This window comes from Sapajus apella, unplaced genomic scaffold (genome assembly GCF_009761245.1).
Source record: "Sapajus apella isolate SASKATOON/1434 unplaced genomic scaffold, GSC_monkey_1.0 scaffold159, whole genome shotgun sequence".
Taxonomy (NCBI): domain Eukaryota; kingdom Metazoa; phylum Chordata; class Mammalia; order Primates; family Cebidae; genus Sapajus; species Sapajus apella.
The window spans coordinates 2214875-2240155 of record NW_022437099.1 but is presented as its reverse complement, the minus strand read 5'-3'; the positions used below and the strand labels follow the sequence as shown (position 1 = coordinate 2240155).

At 47.0% G+C, this 25281-nt stretch overlaps 2 protein-coding genes across 4 annotated transcripts in view; one reads left to right on the top strand and one right to left on the bottom strand.

Annotated features, from left to right (window-relative positions):
- DAGLB (diacylglycerol lipase beta) overlaps positions 1-4560 on the top strand; it is a 38924-nt gene extending 34364 nt beyond the window's left edge. For both annotated transcript variants that reach the window (XM_032266515.1, XM_032266514.1), the window contains 4 exons: positions 792-860; positions 950-1022; positions 3352-3602; positions 3687-4560. In XM_032266515.1, coding sequence (XP_032122406.1) covers positions 792-860; positions 950-1022; positions 3352-3602; positions 3687-3885 — 592 coding nt within the window. In that variant the 3' untranslated portion in view covers positions 3886-4560. The remainder of the gene's footprint in view (positions 1-791; positions 861-949; positions 1023-3351; positions 3603-3686) is intronic.
- Positions 4561-9991: 5431 nt separating this feature from the next.
- Positions 9992-25281, bottom strand: part of RAC1 (Rac family small GTPase 1) — a 30125-nt gene continuing 14835 nt past the window's right edge. Inside the window, exons 3-7 of one of the 2 annotated variants that reach the window (XM_032266512.1) lie at positions 21848-21965; positions 14876-14932; positions 13024-13086; positions 11884-12043; positions 9992-11604 (exon numbers count right to left, since the gene is read on the bottom strand). In XM_032266512.1, the coding sequence (XP_032122403.1) occupies positions 11474-11604; positions 11884-12043; positions 13024-13086; positions 14876-14932; positions 21848-21965 (529 nt within the window). In that variant the 3' untranslated portion in view covers positions 9992-11473. The remainder of the gene's footprint in view (positions 11605-11883; positions 12044-13023; positions 13087-14875; positions 14933-21847; positions 21966-25281) is intronic. The other variant, XM_032266513.1, reaches the window with a different exon arrangement.

Genomic DNA, 25281 nt, shown 5'->3' with positions numbered 1-25281 from the left:
CTGCGAAGGAGGAGCGCTGTGTGTGCTGATCCTTGGCCAAAAAAAAAAAAAAAAAAAATCAGTTCCAAAGACAATTCAACAAAGCAGGGTACATTCAGAGAAATCTCATTTCCATCCTTGTTCCCTCAGAAATGCCATTCTGTCACCCCACAGGTAGAAGTGTGCGTGGTTTTCACCTATATTTCCATGTGTCCATAGCTGGAAGTAAGCATGTTTGTGTTCCCCTCTTCCTCTACCTGCTCGTCTGCCTCTGCTGCGGCTGTTAACTTTCACCGTGTCCTGAGATGGCCCCGCAGCAGCACACACAGCGCTCCTCCTTCTCCCAGCTGTGCGGGACACACTATTGATTGTGTGACTTGTTGCTGTTAGTGGATTGAAGGCAGCTCTGTGGATGGGTATTTGGAGGTTCCCAGCCTCTGCCGGTGCAGGTTCCGCCACAGTGAATCGCTTGTTGGTTCTGCCCCTTCATTTTTTGCTGGTGCATCTTTGATGGAGTCTTCCAAGCGGGGTTTCTGGGTCAGAGGACAGATGCATGGGCCTGGCCCGCCTTGGTGTCCAGTCTGCGGTTTTAGCTGCGGGGGTCTCTCTTGAACGGATACTATGGCTTTAGTGGATCTGGCCAGTGAGTTGCTGTAACTGGTGTTTCCCCTCCCTTTAGAGAAGAGAGAGCAGAGCTGAGGCCTGTGAAACTAACCCCTCAGTGATCTGGCAGTGTTACTGACTTCTCTCTTGAAGTCCTTGTGGGCAGTGTGATGGTAAAGCTAACGTCCTCTCCCTGTTTGGAATTTCAGCAAAGCTCTGCATGAATACTCTCAGAGCTTCATCGTGTCACTCGTCCTGGGGAAGGATGTCATTCCCAGGTAAGCCCACCTGGCGCTGTGCCCAGGACTGGGGGGCTGGGGGTTGGGAGTGGCGGGTCCTAGCCTCAGTGTGCCTCGTTGCTAAACAGGCTCAGTGTGACCAACTTGGAAGATCTGAAGAGAAGAATCTTGCGAGTGATCGCGCACTGCAGTAAACCCAAGGTAAGTGGGGTGCCTTGTTGAGAGGGCCTGCAGGACTCGGGGCCTGTCCGTGAGATGCTCTGGAGAGCTGGGAGGAACTGCACCCTCAGCACAGGGCACTTTATGCTGTTGCTGAAGGTCTCGTCCCACCCTCTGGTCAGATTCTGGTCTAGGAGTCTGATGCCTAAGAAAGCAAATAGCTACGGCAAGTGCAGGAAGTGGCACAGGAACGAAATAGGGTCTGGGCTGGGTGCAGCAGCACATGCCTGGAATCCCAGCATCTCGGGAGGCCGAGGCAGGAGGATCCATTGAGGCCAGCCTGGGCAACACAGCAAGACCGTCTATATTCTTAAAAAAAAGAAAATAGGCCGGGCGCGGTGGCTCACGCCTGTAATCCCAGCACTTTGGGAGGCCAAGGCGGATGGATCACGAGGTCAAGAGATCGAGACCATCCTGGTCAACACGGTGAAACCCCTTCTCTACTAAAAATACAAAAAATTAGCTGGGCATGGTGGCGCATGCCTGTAGTCCCGGCTACTCGGGAGGCTGAGGCAGGAGAATTGCCTGAACCCAGGAGGCGGAGGTTGTGGTGAGCCGAGATTGCGCCATTGCACTCCAGCCTGGGTAACAAGAGCGAAACTCCGTCTCAAAAAAAAAAAAAGAAAAAGAAAAAGAAAATACCCTGGAGGAACCATCCGTTTGATTTTGCTTTCTGACAAACTTCTTAGTCCTGTCTTGTGACTAACAGTATGTTAATGCCTTTTGGCTTTATTGTCCGAAAGCTTAGGAAGTGAGGCTGCCAAATAGAGCTTCAGAGGTACCGGCATATTTATCTATACTGTAGATGTCATGCAGTTACTAAAAATGGTGTTATCTGTGCCCATGTCAAGGGATTGTGTGTGTGTGTGTGTGTGTGTTTTTTTTTTTTTTTTGAGAAGAAGTCTTGCTCTGTTGCCCAGATTGGAATGCAGTGACACAAACTCAGCTCGCTGCAGCCTCTGCCTCCCAGGTTCAAGCGATTCTCTTGCCTCAGCCTCTCAAGGAGCTGAGACTACAGCTGCATGCCACCCCATCCAGCTATTTTTTGTATTTTTAGTAGAAATGGGATTTCAACATGTTGGCCCGGCTGGTCTTGAACTCCTGACCTTGTGGTCCGCCCGCCTTGGCCTTCCAAAACGCTGGGATTACAGCTGTCAGCCACACACCGGGCCATAACAATTAAGTTTTTGATATGGTCATAGAAATTTGTCTGCCGTCCAGGCGCAGTGGCTCATGCCTGTAATCCCAGCACTTTGGGAGGCTGAGGCAGGCAGATCATCTGAGGTCAGGCGTTCGAGACCAGCCTGGCCAATGTGGTGAAATCCCATCTCTACTAAAAATACAAAAAATGAGCCAGGGGTAGTGGCAGGTCCCTGTAATCCCAGCTACTTGGGAAGCTGAGGGAGGAGAATCACTTGAACCCAGGAGGCAGAGGTTGCAGTGAGCTGAGATTGCACCGCTGCCCTCCAGCCTGCGTAACAGAGCAAGACTGTCTCAAAAAAAAAGAAAAATTTGTATCTGCCAAGAGAGAGAGATATCCATTGAAAAGTTCAAAAAAACAAAACTTAAAAATTATTCTTAAGTGATACAACCCAAGGCAGAGGGATACAGACATATGAGTTTTAAGAAAAAATCTGAGAACACAGTGTGGTTTTGTTTAGTGTGGGTAGAGATAATTTTTATTTGCTTAACCCCTTTGTTTTCTGACCTTTCTTATGGTTTTGTTCCTAATCAGAAAGAAGTAGTAAAATTTAAAATTTTCTCCTTATCAGTTACCTCCAATTTTGTGTTGTTGTTGTTGAGACAGGGTCTCGCTCTGTCACCCAGGCTGAAGTACAGTGGTGCAGTCTCAGCTCACTGCAGCCTTGGCCTCCCAAGTTCAAGTGATCCTCCCACCTCAGCCTTCTAAGTAGCTGGGACTACAGGCACACGTCACCACACATGGCAAATGTTTGTATTTTTTGTAAAGACAGGATTTCACTGCAACTGCAGCCTCCAATTTTTTTTTTAGAAATTAGTATCTAATGTCTTTCAGGGAAGGGTAAAACTGATTTGCAGAATTTTCTGAAAATAATTAAGGGAAATGTTCCCTCACAATCTTTATGACTTGGTTTTTAAATATTGCTGTGTCTGTGATGGTTTTACTGCCCAAGAGAGAGCCCACACTCATGATCCGTAGTAGGCAAGGGCATTCGCGTCCTGAGCCAAGGTGGCCGCCACCCAGCACAGCTCCCAGCCCGGGGAGGTCTCAGGTGACAGGGTGAGTAGCTGGGAGAGCGACAGCCTTCTGCTGCTTGGGTCTCGCCCTCAGTACAAGATCTTGCTACATGGATTGTGGTACGAACTGTTTGGAGGAAATCCCAACAACTTTCCCACTGAGCTGGACGGGGGTGACCAGGAGATTCTGACACAGCCTCTTCTTGGAGAGCAGAGCCTGCTGACACGCTGGTCCCCGGCCTATAGCTTCTCCAGCGACTCCCCACTGGACTCTTCTCCCAAGTACCCCCCTCTCTATCCTCCCGGCAGGATCATCCACCTGCAGGAGGAGGGCACCTCGGGGCGGTGAGTGTGGTGGCGGGAAGGCAGGTGGAATGGGGGTTAGCCGGGGGCAGCTTGGCAGCTGATGTCTCTCCTTTTCTGCTTCAGGTTTGGCTGCTGCCCTGCTGCTCAGTATAACGCCAAGTGGTCACATGAAGCAGAATTCAGCAAAATCCTCATAGGTCCGAAGATGCTCACAGACCACATGCCGGACATCCTGATGCGGGCCTTGGACAGCGTGGTCTCTGACCGAGCAGCCTGCGTCTCCTGTCCAGCACAAGGGGTCTCCAGCGTGGACGTGGCCTGACCAGGGCTACTGCAAACTCTCCCAGGAACGACAGACTCATGCTTTTGTCCTTAATTCCTGACTTATGATCCAAGGAATTCCCATGACGCCAATACAGTGGATGTCCACCAACAGGAAGTGGATGGGAACGGAACCCTATGGTCTCAGTGACTGAACAACTGATGGGAAGTAATTGTGGCCATAATAGTAGCAGAAGCAGTGAGCACGCTCAGGGGACAGGAGGGCTCCCGAGACCAGTGAACATGGAGGCAGCCTCGGGAAGCCCCGGCCTGCAGCTGGATCCCTCGGCTGTCTGAGAACTGCTCCAGAAATGCAGGAATCCAGCGGGTCACCCACCCCCAAGCCAGCCCTTTTCACTGAACGTGGTCTAGAGAAATGCAGTTTGTTTTTCTAACTGGGCTTCCCTGGCTGTGCAAATGGAACTATTGGGAGAGTGTGGGCTGGGGTTTTCTCCTGGGTATCACCAAGGGCAGCCCTGGGCTCTGGTTGGGGACGAAAATGAAACCCAGTTGGGGAATCGAGTGGAGCCCATGCCCCAAGCCACAGCACCCCAGCTTCTGTTCACACCACCCAGTTGTGTCCACATCAAGAGTTATTTAATTCTTGCTTATTCTTCTGGCTCTGGGGTCAGCCAGTGGATTCAGGAGTTAAAACAATAAAGCACGCATCACAATAGCATGTGTGTCCAGTCACGTTCTCTTTTACTGGGGATTTCAGGTAGGTCTGATATACTGGGTGGTTGTAGAGCAATGATGTTTCCAGGTTTTTTTTTTTTTTAAACCTTGGGGTTCTGGCTACAGATGGAAGATGCACAAGCACTGATTTCACCCCCTCTCCCCACCAGAAGCCCAACAGAATGACAGGAGGGAGATTTCTCCAAAAAGCACAGACCCACAGGATGGGAAAAGACTCAGTCATATGACAGACGAGCAGTACAGAAATTTTAGAGGGAAAGAAAGCCAGTAACTGATCCCGGCTTACAAGACCCCTGGGCAGCTGTGAAGTGGGGGTGATGGAGACCAGGACCAGACAAAGAGCAGGTTTGCTTGAAAGCAGGAAGAAACCTGGCCCTTGGTTTGCTCTGGGGTGGAAGGTGGGGACTGGGCACCAGCATGGCTGAGGGAAGGAAACTGCCCCTCCTGGCTCCCCAAGTCTTCAAGCAGAAGGTTCTCCCAGGAAATCTGACCTCAGAAGACACCTCCTTGGGGCCTCTCAGCTGTTGCAGCCATGCCACCTTAGAGCTCTGGAAAGCCTGCAAAGAGCCCTTTAAAAACTTCAGGCTGGGAGGATGTGGGAGGAAAAAAAAAAGAAAACTTCAGGCCAGGTACAGTCAACACTCTGGGAGGCTGAGGCAGGCGGACACAAGCCCACGAGTTCACAGTTGCAGTGAGCTGCGGTCACGCCACTGCACTCTACCCTGGATGACAGAGTGAGACCCTGTCTCACAAAAATAAATGTACAACTATAGCAGGCACAGAGGTTCATGCCTGTAATCCCAGAACTTTAGTAGGAGGCCAAGGCAGGTGGATCATGAGGTCAGGAGTCCAACACCAGTCTGGCCAATATGGTAAAACCTTGTATCTACTAAAAATACAAAAATTAGCACACAGTGGCACGTGCCTGTACTCCCAGCTACTCAGGAGGCTGAGGCAAAAGAATCCTTTAAATCCGGGAGGTGGAGGTTGTAATGAACTAAGATCACACCACTGCACTCTAGCCTGGGCGACAGAGGAAAACGTCGTCTCAAAAAAAATACAACTTTAATTGAAATGCTGTAGCAGGCTGGGTGAGGTGGCTTATGCCTGTAATCCCAGCACTTTGGGAGGGCAAGGTAGGCAGATCACCTGAGATCAGCCTGGCCAACATGGTGAAACCCCATCTCTACTAATACAAAAATTAGCCAGGTGTGGTGGCGCACATTTGTAGCCCCAGCTACTCAGGAGAATGAGGCAGGAGAATCACTTGAGCCTGGGAGGCGGAGGTTGCAGAGCTGCGAACACACCACTGCACTCCAGCCTGGGCAACAGAACAAGACTCTGCCCCCAAAAAAAAAAAAAAAAAAAAAAAAAATGCCGGGCGAGGCGTCAGGCACCTGAGGCGTCGGGAGGCTGAGGCAAGAGAATTGTTTGAACCTGGGAGGCAGAGGCTGCAGTGAGCAGAGATCATGCCATGGCACTCTAGCCTGGGCGACAGAGCAAGGCTGTCTTCCAAAAAAAGAAAAAAAAAATTCTGTAGCAGCGGCCAACTGCTGCAAGCTTTGTTTCCTAAACACAATTCCTGCACTCACCTAGTATCAGAAAGGTAGGAGATGGACTTGCCACATGGTGTAACCCTCCTGAGAAACTGTTTCTATCTTCAACCTTGAAGCATGAGCAAGGACTCCTGACACTCAGGAACAAGAGACCAAAAGAAACAGCTGATGTGGGCAGAAGCTTCTGATGACCCATGCCGTGGCTTGGGACTCCGAAAAAGCACTGCGACTCAGAACTGACCCTGGTGGCTCACAGTGGAGAGTGGAAAAGAGCTCCTGAAGATGAAAAGCATCATACAAAATCGAAAGCTCAAAGACAACAAACAGGGAAAAGGAAAAGGTTATGAGGCCACTCTGGGAGGTCCAACATCTGATTAGCTGTTCTAGACAAAATTTAAAGGCACGAGTTTACAGATGGAAAGAGGCCACCAAGTGCACAGCACAGTGGATAAAATAAACCCTAGGGCATGGAAGAGAAAAGGACAATTTCACAAGATTTAAGAAAAAAATACATCCCAACAGAAATGGCTAAGGAAGGTAATGGAAGAACTGCCTTCAGAAATCTGAAGGGGCCAGGCTCAGTGGCTCAGGTTTGGAATCATCCCATTTTGGGAGGCCGAAGTGGGAGAATTCCTTGAACTCCAGTCAAGAACGGGCAACACAGCAACATCCCATCTCAGAAGGGGAAAAAAAAAAAAAAAAAAAAAAAGTCTCACTTTGTGGCGCAGGCTGGAGTGCAGTGGTGCAATCTTGGCTCACTGCAACCTCATCTCCCAGGTTTAAGCAATTCTCCTGCCTCAGCCTCCCAAGAAGCCGAGATTACAGGTGTGCACCACCACACCTGGCTAATTTTTGTACTTTTTGTAGAGACGGTATCTCATCGTGTTGGCCAGGCTGGTTTCAAACTCCTGGCCTCAAATGATCTGCCAGCCTCAGCCTCCCAAAGTGCTGGGATTACAGGCGTGAGCCACTGTGCCTGGCCAAAAATGAAACAAAAATTTTTAACTGACGGGAGGCTGGGTACAGTGGACCAAGCCCGTAATCCGAGCTACGTGAACGCCTGAAGTGGGAGGATCACTTGAGCCCAGGAGTTTGAGTCTAAGCCTGCTCAACACAGTGAGAGGCTGTCTAAAAAAAAAAAAATAAGAAAAAGAAAAACACAGAATCTGCAGACTAAGCAACATAGTCAGATCCTCTATCTACAAACAAAATTAGCTGGGTGTGGTAGCACACACCTGTAGGCCCTGCTACTTGAGAAGCTGAGCAGGACTGCTTCAGCCCAGGCTGTCGAGGCCACAGTAAGCCGAGATCATGCCAGTGCACTCCAGCCTGGGTAACAAAGTGAGACCTTGTCTCAAAAATGTAGCTTAAAAGGGATGTTATCACCAACCTAGAATTTTAGACCCAGCCAAAAGTACTGTAAAGCAGTTGTTTTCAAAGATGCAGGGGCTCAAAAATAAGAGCAATGCCTTACTTAACAATGGGTATACATTCTGAGAAATACATGGGTGATTTCACTGTGTTAACGTCAGAGTGGACTTCCACAAACCTAGACTGTACAGCCTACCACACACCTAGTCTCTCGGGTGGGGCCTGCTCACTGCTGGGCTACTAGTCTGCACAGCCCGTTACTATACTGAATACAGTGGGCAGTTGTTAACAGTGGTTATTTGCATATCTATACACAGCAAAGGTACAGTAAAAAGGTACAATCTCATAAACTGCCATATATGCACTACATTGTTGACTGAAATGTCATTATGTGGTACATGACTGTACTTCCGGCACACTCTCAAGGAGCTCTTGGAGAAGCCATTCAGGATGAAGGAAATGAAGACCAGCACCTAAGAGAGGTGCAGGTCAGATGACTTCAGGAAAACGGATATTGGTAAAATGACAACACATCTGAACATCTTGAAAGGTTTAGACAATAGATGAAAATTCACAGTTGAGGATGGGCACAGTGGCTCATACCTGTAATCCCAGCACTTTGGGAGGCTGAGGTGGAAGGATGGCTTGAAGCCAGGAGTTCAAGACCAGCCTACGCAACATAGGGAGACCCCTGACTCTACTAAAAGTTTTAAAAAATAGCCGGACATGGTTGCACACACCTGTGGTCCCAGCTACTCAGGAAGCTAAGGCAGGAGGATCACTTGAGCCCAGGAGCTGTGATGGCACCACCGCACTCCAGCCTGGGTGACAGAGCAAGACCCTGCCTCAAAAAAAAAAAAAAAAAATTCACAATTGAATTCAGTACACAGAAAAGTACGCAAAGCACTGATTATCCCAAAGGAAACCAGAAGTTATTCAGGAAACACAGTTTTTCTGCTATGCAGCATGGCCAGTGAGCAGTTTACATAGCAGAGACCGTGCAGGCACTAAACTGAGTCCATCGAAACCATCATACTGAGGGATGAGCAGGGTTTTGGGCAGAGAGAGTTGCAAATGGGAAAGCAAGCCTCACATCTTCCGTGGTGGGAATGTCAATGAGAATGCTGAACTCCGAAGTTTCACTTATACAAAAAGCCTAATTTAGACATGGGCAGGTAAAATACCAAAAATTAGGTAAGCAAAGTATTCCTTCTGGAGAGGGTATGAAGGGGAAAGACTATTTTTCTTAAAAAACCACCAAAACTTTTTTAAACTGCATATTGCCAGTTATGGTGGCTCACACCTGTAGTCCCAGCACTTTGGGAGGTCGAGGCAGGCGGACTGCTTGAGCTCGAGTTTGAGATCAGCCTGGCCAACATGGCGAAACCCTACAAAAAATACGAAGAAAATAGCTGGGGAGGGGGGTGGTGTGCACCTGTGGTCCCAGCTACTCCAGAAGCTGAAGTGGGAGGATGGCAAGAACACAGAGGGCAGAGGTTGCAGCAAGCTAAGGCTGCGCCACTGTACTCCAGTCTTGGTGACAGAGCCAGACCATCTCAAAAAATAAAAACTGCAGCCGGGCATGGTGGCTTACGCCTGTAATCCCAGGACTTTGGGAGGCCAAGGCAGGCAGATCACCTGAGGTTAGGAGTTTGAGACCAGCCTAGCCAACATGGTGAAACCCCCCCCTCTACTAAAATTACAAAAATTGGTGTGGTAGTGTGTGCCTGTAATCCCAGCTACTTGGGGAGGCTGAGGCAGAATTGCTTGAACCTGGGAGGCAGAGGTTGCACTGAGCCAAGATTGTACCACTGCCCTCCAGCCTGGGGGACAAGAGCAAGACTTTGTCTCAAAAAAAAACCCCAAAACTGCATTATTTATCTCAAAAAAATACTCAAAAACAATCTTCAAAGCAATAAAAAGGAATACTAAGAAAACTAATTTTAACATGAACCTTTAGTATAGTACAAGTTCAGGTATTTTTTTTTTTTTTTTTTGGGGGGGGATAGACATCTCTCTGTTGTCCAGGCTGGTCTAGAACTCCCGGGCTCAAGTGCTCCTCCTGCCTCAGCCTCCCAAAGTGCTGGGCTTATAGGCGTAAGCCACCCATCCAGCCTTTGGAAAGGACCTTGAGGGCGTGTGGTTCACCAACCTCTACTCTTCCAGCGCCAGTCTGGAGTCCCAACATCTGCATCTTCAAGCTCCAAGCTCTGGGCCAGGATGTGTGCTCGCACCCCGATGTGGGTTTCTCCATCAGAGCTTCACCACTGTTCAAAAGGTCCAAACATGAATGTCACCTCCATGCCTGCTGTATTAACTGGGCTCACCCAGTTCTCCCCTTGACATGGCACTCCCTCTGTCCCTCCTGTGTGGAGACATGCATTGAAAATGAGTGTCTCCAACAACCCAGGACTTTAAAGCGAGGCAAACAACATACACCAGGAACTTGTTCAAGTCTCAAAAACGCCAGTATTACCAGTCTCATATGATACAAGGATTTATTAAGTCATACATGCAAAACATAGTGCTAATTGCATTAGCAAAAGATCAATGTAAAAACACTCCACAATTCTGCAACTGTCAATTTAAAAAATGTTGTAGTGGTTGAAAGGTCCAACGTTGTATTCTTGCCAGTGAGTTAAGTTGTACAGAACATCGTCAGCACTAGCACAGTTTACAGAACCTCACAGACCCAAAGGAACATCATTAGGCAAAGCAACTACAGGAGGCGTGTGTCCGCGTGGGCGAGGTTAAGAGGGTCAGTATTGGTCAAGTGACAGTGTCGGTAATCCGGCAAGACAGTGATGTTAAGAAGGTTCATAGTTTAAGAATTATCTAAAATATTTTAAAAACTATAAAGCTGCAACACATGATTTTTACACCTAGTTACTAGAAAACTAAGGAAAGCACTTATTAGCTCTGAATAAAGTAACATGGAAAGCACTTTAACTAATCTACAAAAAAAACTAATGCATTATCAGAAAGATTTTATAATACAAGGAGGCATATTGCTCAGTAAGAAGGGGTTCTGTAAGAAAAGCACTTACTAAGTTAGCGACTAAGGGAACGACCAGTTTAAAGATGAATTAAATGCCCAATTTGGGGAGGGATGGCAGGCGCAAAAGAAAGGAAAAGCTTAAGAAAGCACTTCCTGATAATACCAGCCTTTCTTTCATCATCTACTGCATTTGACAGGAATTAGCCTTTTAGGGTTTTTACTCGTGACACTTTTATTCCTTGTAAAATGTAGTGTAGCTCTCCACTTCGTATTTTGTCAAAATGCCATCTTTGTCCTTTGATCACACACACCCCACCCGGCACACCCACAACTAAACGGAATACTTCATTGGAGGAAACACGAGTTCTGTTCAAAATTTCAGCAAAAGCTGATCAACTAATTTTTAGAAAACTCACTATGAAATCAAAAAGACTGATCCGAAGAGCTGAGCTGTTTACACCCATTCCATTACAGTACAATGTTAGGTCGTGAACATGGGCTGATACATCATTGGTGAGTTTAATGGCAACGCTTCATTTGGGAGGCTGTTCTGCTTTACGCATCTGTAAACTACTTAGAAAGTGTCTGCATCTCCTAACTGCAGAAGCTACGGTCTTCTGAAAGACGAAGGTCTTACACAGTTTAGTGCTCGGTGTTCTTAGCACAACAATACAGTGTAGTTCAGAAGGTATTTTGGCAACTCTTAATCTGAGCAAGAATAAGGGCTTTTGAAAAATAAGGCTTTAAGAAGGCTTGTCATTTTAGGGCTAAATTTTAATAGAATGTGAGTCTGAACTCTTACATTTAGAACAAAGAAAACCTTAAAATTACTGATTGGTTCAAAATGGTTTTATGGAAAAATTAATCTGTAACAAAAAGTTGGCATTGAGTGCGAAGGCTCCACCATTTTTTGAGCAAAGCGTACAAAGGTTCCAAGGGACAGGGCCAAGAACAAGGGGCTCGGACATTTACAGCAGCAGGCATTTCCTCTTCCTCTTCTTCACGGGAGGTGGGCAGAGGACTGCTCGGATCGCTTCGTCAAACACTGTCTTGAGGCCTCGCTGTGTGAGCGCCGAGCACTCCAGGTATTTTACAGCACCTACAAGAAACACGGCCACATACAATATACACTTGACACCACTCTCTTCTGATCACAACACCGCCGGGAGGCAGCTCCTGGGTCCCGGGCACCTTCTGCCGGCTCCCAGCCCTGCCTCCATCTTCCAACGCTGACATGAAGACCCAGAGGGCCTTGCCAACTTGTTCCCAAGAGTAAGCCAGGCCCCGAGTAGGAGACACTCCCTCCTTTCCCAGACTGGACTCCAGTCTCAGTCACTAAAAGAGGTACAAGGCAGAGGAAAAACGCAGGATTCCATACCAATCTCCTTAGCCATGGCTAGACCCTGTGGATAGGTGATGGGAGTCAGCTTCTTCTCCTTCAGTTTCTCGATCGTGTCTTTATCATCCCTAAGATCAAGTTTAGTTCCCACTAGGATGATGGGAGTGTTGGGACAGTGGTGCCGCACCTCAGGATACCACTAGATGTTAAGAAGGAACAGAGGTTGTGAGGCGCTCCTTTACAGATGTCCTTCACCTAAATCACATCCAGCAGGTGGCACGCACACTAGACACCAACCCTCAGGCACTGCCGCACCCCCAGCCTTCATGCGGTTCACACCTTCAGCCCAACCCTCGAGCCATAAGGAGCATCTGAGGTGCTCCATTAGCAAGCCAGGACTTCCAGATCATGATGATCATGATGGGACAGAATTGGCTCTACAACCGTGGAAGGGGGTGGGGAGAAGAGGGAACAAAGGGAAGAAGATCCTCCCAAAGCAAATCATTTTGTCTTTGGTAAAACAAGTTCTTCGAGTCATCTGAGAAAATTCATCATCTGCTCAGAAATGAGAATAAACTACCTAGCCCGAGGTCTCAGCTTCTCGGGAGGCTGAGGCAGGAGAATCACTTGAACCGGAAGGCGGAGGTTGCAGTGAGCCAAGGCTACACCATTGCACTCCAAGCCTGGATGACAGTGAAAGACTCTGTCTCAAAAATAAATAAATAAATAAACTGCTGATGAGCCAGGCACGGTGGCTCACACCTATAATCCCAGCACTTTGGGAGGCTAAAGCGAAGGATCACTTCAGCCCAGGAGTTTGAGACCAGCCAGGGTCTACAAAACCAGCTCTACAAAATTTTTTCAAGATGACCCAGGCATGGTGGTACACATTTTTGGTCCCAGCTACTTGGGAGGCTGAGGCAGGAGAACTGTTTGAGCCCAGGTGTTCAAGGTTACAGCAAGCTCTGGTATCACCATGACACTCCAGCCTGGACAACAGAGTAAGTAAGACGCCCATCTCAAAAACCAAACCAACCCAAGTATGTACCTAAGTAGCAAACTGCTAAAATCCAGTTTAAAGAACTGAAAATTCCTAGGAGTAAATGGTATTTTGAAGTATTTCTTTCTGAGGGGGTCGTTTTATAACTTACATACGTACATACTTTACATCTCACCTACCTTTGCGCGGACATTTTCAAATGATGCAGGACTCACAAGGGAAAAGCAAATTAAGAACACATCCTACAAAAAGGAAACACAGGGAAACATTTAGACAACGACCTTAGAACGAAGCATGCACTTTGTGTTCTAGATGTTGCTGGGGAGCACTTGTCAGGCGCAGATCGTGTCTACTATACTAGGTATAGGTGGCTTGGTCAGACGCTCCCTGATCCACCCAATCCACCCTTTCAGTTTGACAGAGGCTCCCAAACCAAATCCAGCATGTCAAGCCACCAGTTACTTATGAAAATGGGGAGTGTGAAGGGAGAATGATGCAGGAAGTTCTTCGAGGATAGGGAGGATCAGACCAGACCCCGGGGAGGCTTCCTTTCTGCCTATTCTAAACAGAAAAAAATCAAGTATGAAGGTATGATTCCAACATTTCTGTAAAATCTGCTCTGTTTCCCAAAAGCAGAGTTAATTTTAAAAACAGGATCTGCTGGGCATGGTGGCTCATGCCTGTGATCCCAGCATTTTGGGAGGCCGAGGTGAGTGGATCACAAAGTCAGGAGTTCAAGACCAGCCTGGCCAAGATGGCAAAACCCTGTCTATACTAAAAATACAAAAATTAGCCGGGCATGGTGGCAGGCACCTGTAATCCCAGCTACTCGGGAGGTTGAGGCAGGAGAATCACTTGAACCCGGGAGGCAGAGGTTGCAGTGAACCGAGATCACACCATTTCACTCCAGCCTGTGCGACAGAGCAAAACTCCATCTCAAAAAAATAAAATTAAAAAAATAATAATACAGAATCTACAAAAAAAATCAGGCTCCCCGCTGGCATGTCAAGTACAAATGTTTTTAGGTGGTCACTGGTTCAATTCAACTCCTTTGGGAGGTGCCTGTCACCGTTCCCGGCACCAAGTAGAGGCTCCAATATCTGCTACTTGGGTTCTTCCCTTCACAAGGAAGGAGAGCTTAGTGTATAACTGGCACCTTCACAGCTGAAAACCACCCTCACGCTGCCCTAGTGTCAGCACAGCCGGGGCCTCTGGAGAACTCGCTCCCGGGGCAGCTGTGGCTAAAGCAGAGGCATGAAGAGCGGATGCAGAGGACACAGTGCAGAGTGCTTCGGGCTTCCATTCTGTATTTTGTGTCAAATCAAATTCAAATATTTACCTACAGGTAAATTTTAAAATGCCTAAGAATTTCTAAAATGCTAGATTGATCAAATATTCTCCTGGAAAAGGGCAATTATGTTACTTTACGAAATGCATACAATTCCCAAGCCACATTTTCAACCATCCAGCTGTTACCTCGTACCTGAAAGGGAAAGAAACATCCCACACAACAGCTTTTTATAACTGGCATTTGAAGAATGCTGGCGCATGCACAAGCTCGTCCAAGAATCACCACGGCACCCGGCACACCATCTCAAGCACGGTGGGGTTAGCTCAGCAGCACCACACAGCTGCGCCCAGACAGCCCCACCACACGGGACACCGAAGCGGAGAAAGAAGGCCCTGGCAACAAGGTTAGTCCTGCTCCGGCTCAGCACACAGCCAGGTGGGCTTCCAGGAGGAGTCTCCACATCTGCATCTCCAACTAGCCAAGAGAGGGGCCCTCTCACCCACCCCTCCTTTCACTTGCGAGGAGGGGAAGATCACAGTTCACAAACTGCTTTAATTCAAGCCGGTAGGTAACTGTCACACTCTAATGAAGCTTAGTTCATCAAGCAAAACCCCAACCTTGAGTGAATTAAATATAAAACACTCAAGGAGCTTGAGGCTTAATAAGAAATCCTAGGAAAACGAAGTGAAATGAGAGAACAGAGAAAGCTTGAAACTGAAGTGGACTAAAGTTTTACATACGGCAATCGGCTTGTCTTTGCCCCGGGAGGTTATATCCTTACCGTACGTTTCTCCAACCTAGTAATGCATGAGAACTTAGTTTGAGTTTAGTACAGACTGAGGAAAATAAAAATCAACATACCTCTTACCAATTCATTATCAGAATTTTGTCTTAACGCCCTGGAGGGATCCAAAAGCATATAATAATCTAACACATCTTCGATGACAAATGCCACCGAAACACTCCATGCTACCTGCTCAAAAGCAGGCATAAGTTCAACAGTGGTCAACAGGAGTCAGGCAGATCCTGAAGGGGTGCAACGTGCTCCTCCTCCCACGGCAGCACCCACCAGACTCTACAACAGCCCGCACAGCCAGAGAGGTTTAGCACTGTCCCTTAATGCGAAGGCAGGCAGGAGCCACAGGCACATCTTTCAAGTGCTCCATCGAGTTCTCGGACACAGCCTAGCTGAAGCCACAGCAAACAGAAAAGGTACCTGTCTGTAAATGACGTCTACCCTACAAAGCGTTCCCCCAGAACATAGCCAGGCCTCAGGGCTGACAGTTTTAATGCTGCCACATCATTCCAAGTCTCCTATGCAGAAATGTTCCTATCTTCCAACTAGTTGTGGGAGTGTGGTTTGAATTCACAGACTTGCATTATCAAAATCACCACTGTTGCTGACACTAAAACCTCCAATTCAGGGCCCCTTTGCAGGTCTGGGGGAAGCCACCCCTTAAAGATAAGTTTTTTTGTTTTTTGACATGGAGTCTGGCTCTGTTGCCCAGGCTGGAGTACGATGGCACAATCTCAGCTCACTGCAACCTCCACCACCCAGGTTCGAGCGATTCTCCCACCTCAGCCTCCCAGGTAGCCGGAACTACAGGCACGCACCACAGCATACACTCAGCTAATGTTTTGCGTTTTTAATAGAGATGGGGTTTCACCATGTTGACCAGGCTGGTCTCAAACTCCTGACCTCAGATGATCTACCTGCCTTGGCTTCCCAAATTCCTGGGATTATAAGCGGGAGCCACTGCGCCGAGCCATGGACACCTTTTAGAAGTGATATTTCCAGTGTTTATCACAATGCTGTCAATTTATTTCTTTGTTCCAATAAAAACAGATTCACTCTTCCAACACAGAACCCTGGAACTCTTTTAAGAAAAGGGCAGATGAGAAAATTATTTTAATTTCATCTCACTCAAGCTTTTGTGACTCATGATTCCAAGAGGATATTAGTTTCCACAGCTATCTGGGTTTAATCTATGGGCTATTTTTGAAGATCTGTCCTCCTAAGGACTTGATATGGTGCCAAATCTTTATCGTGAGAGAGGCTCATCGAGAATCAGTTATGAAAATGCAGCTTCAAAAGAGCCTCTGATCACATTTGTGGCACCCTTTCGATTTTTTAAGAGCCTCTTTCTTGATGGAGAAGAGACACGCTTGACAGGAGCGAGCAGTTCCACTTTCCACCCCATGTTCACGCTACGCCATCTGCCTGTTCCTTCCTTGTTCCTTCTTCGTTCCCCGCTAAACATAGCTTCCTGAAACCCCATCTAGTGCTTCTGGTACTCGCTTCCTAGCATCCGCTCCTCCCGCCCGCCGCTGTCCTGATGCGTCACACACAGAGGCTATGCTGGTTGACCCTGGCTGGGAGGCTCGCTGTCTCCGGTCACCAGTCCATGTTTCTAGTCAACCTCAGCACACTTTCCCCTTTCTGACCAACCCAGACTTGCGAGGGCCTGTTATGCACATGGTGCTTTCAACGCCTTTGTTACTCCTGCATCATATACCACTCCCTTCTCAGTGGTGAGAAGTGCAGCCAGGGCTGCTCTTCCTGCAACCTCCTGCCCACAGCTGAAACCATCCACAACAGATGGGTCCACTTTCCATAGAGTAAGACAGGGCAGAAATCTGGACAGCTGAGATCCCACTACTAAAAAATAGCAATGTTGTTTCTACTTCATTTTATTCTTTTCCAAATGCTATCCACCTAGATTTTACTTTCAGGTTTGGAATTTTAAAAAACACAAGACATCTGGCTGGGCGTGGTGGCTCACACCTGTAATTTGAGCACTTTGGAAGGCCGAGGTGGGCGAATCACCTGAGGTCAGCAGTTCGAGACTAGCCTGGCCCAACCTGGCAAAACCCCAACTCTACTAAAAATACAAAAATTAGCTGGGCATGGTAGTGCACACCTGTAGTCCCAGCTACTTGGGAGGCTTGAGGCAGGAGAATCACTTGAGCCCGTGAGGCAGAGGTTGCAGTGAGGCGAGATTGTGTCACTGCAATCCAGCCTGGGTGACAGTGAGACTCCATCTCAAAAAACAAACAAACAAACAAAAACAATAAAAATACAGACATTCTACACACAGGGCAAAGGACCAGGATGTACAAGCAGAGAAAAGACTGAAGAACTAAAAGAGGCTGGACATGCAATCTCAGTGTGGAGGTGCCAAGAAAAGAAGCTTAGAAAAAAGAAAGGCAGCCCCGGCATCTGAGAACCAGCCTGGCACTCACTGCTTTGCCATGGAGGTGTTAGTATCAAACAGAATAATCTCACAGAACACTGACATCAGACAAGGTCACCTGTGTAGCCATGCTGAAATGAGACCAAAAGTAAAGAAATGTTATTTAAAAAAAAAACAAACAAAAAAACCAACTCATAATCTTTTTTTTTTTTTTTTTAAAGACAGGATTTCACCATGTTGGCCAGGCTGGTCTTGAACTCCTAACCTCAGATGATCCGCCGCCCGCCTCCCAAAGTGCTGAGATTACAGGCATGAGCCACCACACCCAGGCAACTCATTATCTTTTCTAAGTACTGACAAATCCAAGATCACCATATAAACCACAAATATCAACAAATACCCTCTACTCCCAGCCAGTAGGAACGAGGTCCGACTTCCGGAGGCCCCAGGTATGTGTCTCCCTCACAACGAACGGTAACAACTCCAGTTCTGTTTAACCACAGGTATGTGCCTGGTGCTCTTTGGCTGCAGGACACTGACACTTGTAATAGCCAACCTCACAAAGGCTGAAGACTTTTGAAACTCAAAACTGCAAGCAGAACTCTGCAGTTTTTCTTTTTATCTACCCTCACAGGAGTCTAGCCCACTACTTTAAAACTTTTAGCACTGGCATGGTGGCTCATGCCAGTAATCTCAGCACTTTGGGAGGCTGAGGCGGGCAGATTACCTGAGGTCAGGTGTTCGAGACCAGCCTGACCAACAGGGAGAAACCCCGTCTCTACTAAAAATACAAAATTGGCTGGGTGTAGTGGCACGAGCCTGTAATCCCAGCTACTCTGGAGGCTGGGGCAGGAGAGTCTCTTGAACCCAGGAGGCGGAGGTTGCAGTGAGCCAAGATCGCACTATTGCATTCCAGCCTGGGCAACAAGAGAGAACTCCATCTCAAAACAAACAAACAAACAAACTAAAAAAACACCTTTAGCAGAGAGAAAATGAAACAACTGGCATGACCCACTGGGATCATAGTTGACCCCAACATGGACACTCAACATCTCAGCAAACCTGCTGCACATCCCGAGTCTCAGGACACACACAGGGCTCAGGCCTCACTGTGACACTGGCAGGTCACTCAGGCTCCCAACTTGTCTCGCCACCAATCCTGGTGTAAGCAGACAAATAAATACAGGTGACCTACACAAGAGAAGATGCTAGACTTGAGCATTACACTGACATGACTTGATTCTGTGCAGGCCAACTCAAGATGGGTATGCAGAACTTAGGAAATATTTTCAAGAGAAAATAATTTAAGGATTATTAATTCTGAAAAATAAAAACCTGAAGGGCAATGTCAACTGAGAACGGCAACTACCTGCTCACCATCTTTTGAAGAACTAAGAAGAAATGAATAGTCTGAACAGATTTAACTCAGCCACACAGGGCTACCCACCAGAGAAGGATGCCAGTGTTAAATGACCACAGGAAACGCAGTATCTCTTTTTAGGACGCCCTAGAGAAGAAATCTTCCAAGTGGTCCTTCAGTAATGTGTCTAGGCAGTCTTGGATGAGCCGCATAAACAGGTCTACAGACCACAGAGCCAGCAATCAAGGACCACATTCCATTTAGTACCAAATTTAGAGGTTTCCCCTTTGTCAACAAGAGACCCAGGTTCCGGCATGTCACTACCAGGACCCGTTCTTCTTAGGACAGTGTGGCTTGAAGGGATGAGACCTTCCAGACATTGGTATCTGAGCATCTATGGCCTGCCCCGAGTTGTTAAGATAATTTCCTTATCTCTGAAGGAGTTCAGGCAGGAAGGCTTCCACTGCTGGGTGGGTGCTCTCCCCTCTTGTTCCTTAAGCGCCCTGCTCACCCCCTTGCTGGTACAGAGTGTATTACACAGCTTATGGGACTTTTCTGTGAACTACCTGAGGGCAAAAACCATGTCACACTCCCTTCTTGCTATTCAAATATTTTATAGGAAACCAGTCCACAATCTCACATAGATATAAGCCATGAAGTTGGAAGTGCTAGCCCTAAAAGGAAAACACCCACTTTTATTTCAGCTTCACTCTCTACAGCTTTGTTCAATCTGAGGAGAGTTTTCCTTCCTTATCTGTGTGTTCCTGAGAACACAAAGTGGGACTCTTGCCAAGTCACCCTTGACTTACTGTGAGGCCTCCCTTAGAGAAGGGCCTCGCCCTGCCCATTACCCCGAGTCACAGCAGGGTGACTGTCATTTCTCAGAATGACACCACACCCTTCCAGATGTGTCCAGTGGGCTGGAGACTCCTACTCTACCAGCCAGTATGCTTTATAATCCACTTACAATCTGGAAAACCACTTACAATCTGGAAATTAAACATTCACTGGTTACAGTTTCCTAAGGTATTGAAGAATTTGAATTGTTTGGAGGTTATTGACTGATTTTTAATACAATAGACTTGAACTCCTAAAGTGATTTTCATCCATATTACCCCCTAAGACAAAGTTCTAGTTGAATCAATCACAGACTGCCTCATCATCAATCAAGGCTCAAAGCCAGCCTTTCTTTAGGATGTCTTCCTGACCCCAGCCCCAATCCCTCCGGCTAACCCAGGTTTGCTGAGCACCCACACAACTCCACTCGTTTGGGCACAATGTGGAATGTAGCACTCTAGGCTGGACCATACACACACTAAGGAAGAGGAGAATTCTGACAACGGCTGGCCCCACAGTGCCCAAGACTGCTGTGCGTGTGTGACATGTATCAACTCATCTCACTCTACAATAAGACAGGTAAAGACTAAAGAGAGCAAGAAGCCTGCCGGAGGTCAGAGCTAAAACACGCACACAGGACAGCAACCCAAAGAATCTCAAGCATAATTAAGTTTTACTTCAACCAGTTAGTCACTGACACCAAAACTTTTAAAAGATACTTTTAGGCCGGGTTTGGAGGCTCATGCCTATAATCCCAGCACTTTGGGAAGCCGAGGGGGGTGGATCACCTGAGGTGAGGAGTTCAAGACCAGCCTGGACTACATGGTGAAACCTCATCTCTAATAAAAATACAAAAATTAGTCGGGAGTGGTGACGGGCAATTGTAATCCCAGCTACTCGAGGGGCTGAGGCAGGAGAATCGCTTGAACCAGGAAGGCAGAGATTGCGGTGAGCTGAGATCATGCCACTGCAATCCAGAAGTGAAACTCCATCTCAAAAAAAAAAAAAAAAGACACTTTTAAAAATGAAGAACAGCGGCTGGGTACAGTGGCTCACACCTATAATTCCAGCGCTGTAAGAGGCCGAGGCGGGTGGATCACCTCAGATCAGGAGTTTGAGACCAGTCAGGCCAACATAGTGAAACCCCGTCTCTACTAATAATACAAAATTAGCTGAGCAGAATGGCAGAGGCTTGTAATCCCAGCTACTGGGGAGGATGAGGCAGGAGAATCGCTTTAACCTGGAAGGTGGTGGTTACAGTGAACTGAGATTGAGCCACTGCACTCCAGCCTGGGTGACAAGAGCAAAACTCCGCCTCAAAAGAAATAAATAAATAGGCCAGGCGAGGTGGCTCACGCCTGTAATCCTAGCACTTTGGGAGGCCAAGGCAGGTGGATCACAAGGTCAGGAGTTTAAGATCAGCCTGGCCAACATGGTGAAACCCCGTCTCTACTAAAAATACAAAAATTAGCTGGGCGTGGTGGTAGGCACCTGTAATCCCAGCTACTTGGGAGGCTGAGGCAAGAGAATTATTTGAACCCAGGAGGTAGAGGTTGCAGTGAGCTGAGGTTGCGGCATTGCACTCCAGCCTGGGCAACAGAGCCAGACTCCATCTCAAAAAAAAAATATATATATATAAAGAAAGAAAGAAGAACAACAAACATGTAACAAGATAAGCAAATGATACACAAGTAAGACAACTGCCTCTTTAACTCAATACCCACTATTTTCACCAGCAATTGCTCTAATTAGCTTTAGTAAATAAATCACTTAGTTGTCTGATACAGACGTAAAACCAAACTTTTTTTTCTGATTGGATACAGTGGATACATTTTACAAAACCAAAACCTCTATTTACACGGAATAGATTTAGGTTCAATGCCCACACAAACTATGTATTTTATGGGAAAAAAAAACGTATTAAACCTGTAAAAGTTACTAACTTGGATTAAAGAAACCTGAATCTGCTTAATTTGATTCTGTGGTACGAAACTGTCACAGCAAACTGTCTTCAAACCGATTGCTGTTAAAAACTGGTTTGCAAAAGCAAAGCAAAACAAAAAGTACCTCTTTCGTATGGTTATTCTAAAACTAAATGGAAGACTATAAAATGAGCAGCAATGGAACATCTGGTAATTCTCAAAACACAAGAACCCTGGTTTGCATCTAGGGGGATGTTTATACTGAACCAATTTTACTGTTTGCTATTACTCAATACCCAAATGATGGCAATATAAGCAAGTCCATAGGTAACATGCACTAATTAAACGCTCAAGAATTGTATACTCTAAAAGACATTAAAAATCAACTGCAATCCTTACTGTTTGCGGATAGGATAGGGGGCGTAATCTGTCATAATCTTCTTGTCCAGCTGTATCCCACAAGCCCAGATTCACCGGTTTTCCATCTACCATAACATTGGCAGAATAATTGTCAAAGCTGTAGAACAGAATGAAAATGGTTAGTCGCAGATGTGGAACCCAAGTCACTGTCCTGGCCATCCTAGAGAAGGTGTGCCAAGAAAAAGGTCGGGATGGGCCTGGTGGCTGCCAAACCAGCCAATGACTCTGCAGGCACAAGGAGTAAGGAGGCAGGGGTAAAACTTACAGGAAACAAACCAAACCCAAAACCTGAGAAAGAAAAATGAAAGAAACAAACTACAAGCTATTTAAGTGAAACAAATCACTGTCAGAAATAAAAACATTTTGCTTTCAACAAAGTTATGCCTTTTCTACCCAGAAAGAAAAAAGTATAAAATTAGCCCCACTTTCAAATCCTACTTGTTGGGTTTTTCCTGTACGTATGTTATTAATTTTTAACAAGATAGCTGGCCGCTAGAGCTATCCTCTGCAGGGTTTCCAGAAGGCCTGAGTGTAGAACAGTAACACAAAATACACCTGACTTAAAAAGCCTCCCTAGCCTAGCACAGTGACTCATGCCTGTTAATCCTAGCACTTTGGGAAGCCAAGGTAGGCGAATCACCTGACCAGCCTGGCCAACATGGTGAAACCCCATATACATTAAAAATACAAAATTGGCTAGGCACAGTGGTGGGCAGCCAATTCCAGCTGCTTGGGAAGCTGAGGCAGAAGAATTGCTTGTACCTGGGAAGCAGAGGTTGCAGTGAGCTGAGATAGCACCACTGCACTTCAGACTGGGCAAAAAGAGAGAAACTCTGTCTCAAAATAAATAAATAAATAAAAGGTACGCATACTCTTTAACCTCTTTAACACAGAAACTTCAGGGGGATCTTAGTGTGCAATGACAGAAGAGTCAATGCCTAAGTTAGGTTCCAGTGTGATGTAGAACTTCATGAGCAAACCAGCTTTCATAAAGGTGTGGGGCTAGGCCCGGTGGCTCATGCCTGCAATTCCAGCACTCTGGGAGGCCGAGGTCGGCGGATCACCTGAGATCAGGAGTTGAAAAACAGCCTGCCCAACATGATGAAACCCTCTCTCCACTAAAAATACAAAAAATTAGCCGGGCGCGGTGGCTCAAGCCTGTAATCCCAGCACTTTGGGAGGCCGAGGCGGGTGGATCACGAGGTCAAGAGATCGAGACCATCCTGGTCAACATGGTGAAACCCTGTCTCTACTAAAAATACAAAAAATTAGCTGGGCATGGTGGTGCGTGCCTGTAATCCCAGCTACTCAGGAGGCTGAGGCAGGAGAATTGCCTGAACCCAGGAGGCGGAGGTTGCGGTGAGCCGAGATCGCGCCATTGCACTCCAGCCTGGATAACATGAGTGAAACTCCGTCTCAAAAAAATAAAAAAAATACAAAAAATTAGCCAGGAGCTGTGGTGGGCACCTATAATCCCAGCTACTGGGGAGGCTGAGGCAGGAGAATCGCTTGAACCTGGGAGGCGGAGGCTGCAGTGAGCAGAGATGGCACAACTGCATTCCAGCCTGGGAAACGAGCAAACTCCAGCCAGGTGTGGTGGCTCATGCCTATAACTTTGCTGGGCTTGACTAAAGTGGTCCCTTAGTACACAATGCTGTTAACATGGGTTGAAGTTATCTAATCGTTTGCATTTCTAATCACAGATGTGGTTAAAATCTTTTGAAAAGTGTATATATATATATATATATATTTTTTTTTTTAAAGACGGGTTTCACCATGTTGGTCAGGCTGGTCTTGAATTCCTGACCCCAGGTGATCCGCCCACCTTGGCCTCCAAAGTGCTTGGATTACAGGCGTGAGCCACCATGCCCAGCTGAATTTTTTTTTTTTTTTTTTTTTTTGAGACACTCTCGTTCTGCCGCCCAGGCTGAAGTACAGTGGTGCAATCTCAGCTCACTGCCACCTCTGCCTCCGGGTTCAAACATTCTCCCGAGTAGCTGGGACTACAGGAGTGCACCACCACACCCACCAGCTAATTTTTGTATTTTTAGTAGAGATGGGGGTTTTACTATGTTGACCAGGCTGGTCTTGAACTCCCAACCTCAAGTGATCCATCTGCCTCAGCCTCCCAAAGTTCTGGGATTACAAGCATGAGCAATCACGCCTGGTTACATCTACCAAAATGTAAAACCTCCACTGCCTTTTGATTTGGCACGATTTCACTTCCAATAATCTATCAAGTGTGTACAAAGACATGTGGGACAACACTGAACACAGCAAAGTTTGTAACACCAAAAAAAGTAAGTCCAAGTGACCTGTGGGTTAAATCAGTTACACTACTTCTAAATCATTAATCATTAATGAGTTCAGCTTTATCTACACATGCAGATAATGAAAATCTCCTCCATAAATTCAGGACAATGGGAACAGCATGATTCTACTTTACTTACATTACATTACATTACTTTACCACACCAGGTGTGGTGGCTCATGCCTGTAATCCCAGCACTTGGGGAGGCCGAAGAAGGCAGATCACCTGAGGTTAGGAGTTTGAGACCAGCCTGGCCAACATGGTCAAACCCATCTCTACTAAAGATACAAAAATTAACCAGGTGTGGTGGCTGAGTGCCTGTAGTCCCAGCTACTTGGGAGGCTGAGGCAGGAGAATCCCTTGAACCCAGGAGACGGAGGTTGCAGTGAGCTGAGATCATATTACTGCACTACAGCCTGGGACAGAGAGAGACTATCTCTAAAAAAAAAATAAGGCCGGGCGCGGTGGCTCAAGCCTGTAATCCCAGCACTTTGGGAGGCCGAGGCGGGTGGATCACGAGGTCAAGAAATCGAGACCATCCTGGTCAACACGGTGAAACCCCGTCTCCACTAAAAATACAAAAAATTAGCTGGGCATGGTGGCGCGTGCCTGTAATCCCAGCTACTCAGGAGGCTGAGGCAGGAGAATTGCCTGAACCCAGGAGGCGGAGGTTACGGTGAGCCGAGATCGCGCCATTGCACTCCAGCCTGGGTAACATGAGTGAAACTCCGTCTAAAAAAAATAAAATAAAATAAAATAAAAAAATAAATAAAAATAGTGGTATAGGGTCCAGGGACGGTGGCTCACACCTGTAATCCCAGTACTCTGGAAGGCCGAGGCAGGCAGATAACTTAAGGTCGGAGGTTCAAGACCAGCCTGGCCAACATGGTCAAGAAATCTCCAAATAAATTGCTTTTTGTTTCTGTTTTTGTTTTGATTTTTTAGAGACAGGGTCTCGTCTCACTCTGTTGCCCAGGCTGGAGTGCCATGGTGCCATCATGGCTCACTGCAGCCAACTGCAGACTCAAGCAATTCTCCCACCTCAGCCTCCCAAATAGCTGGAACTACAGGCACACACCACCATACCCGGCTAATTTTTGTA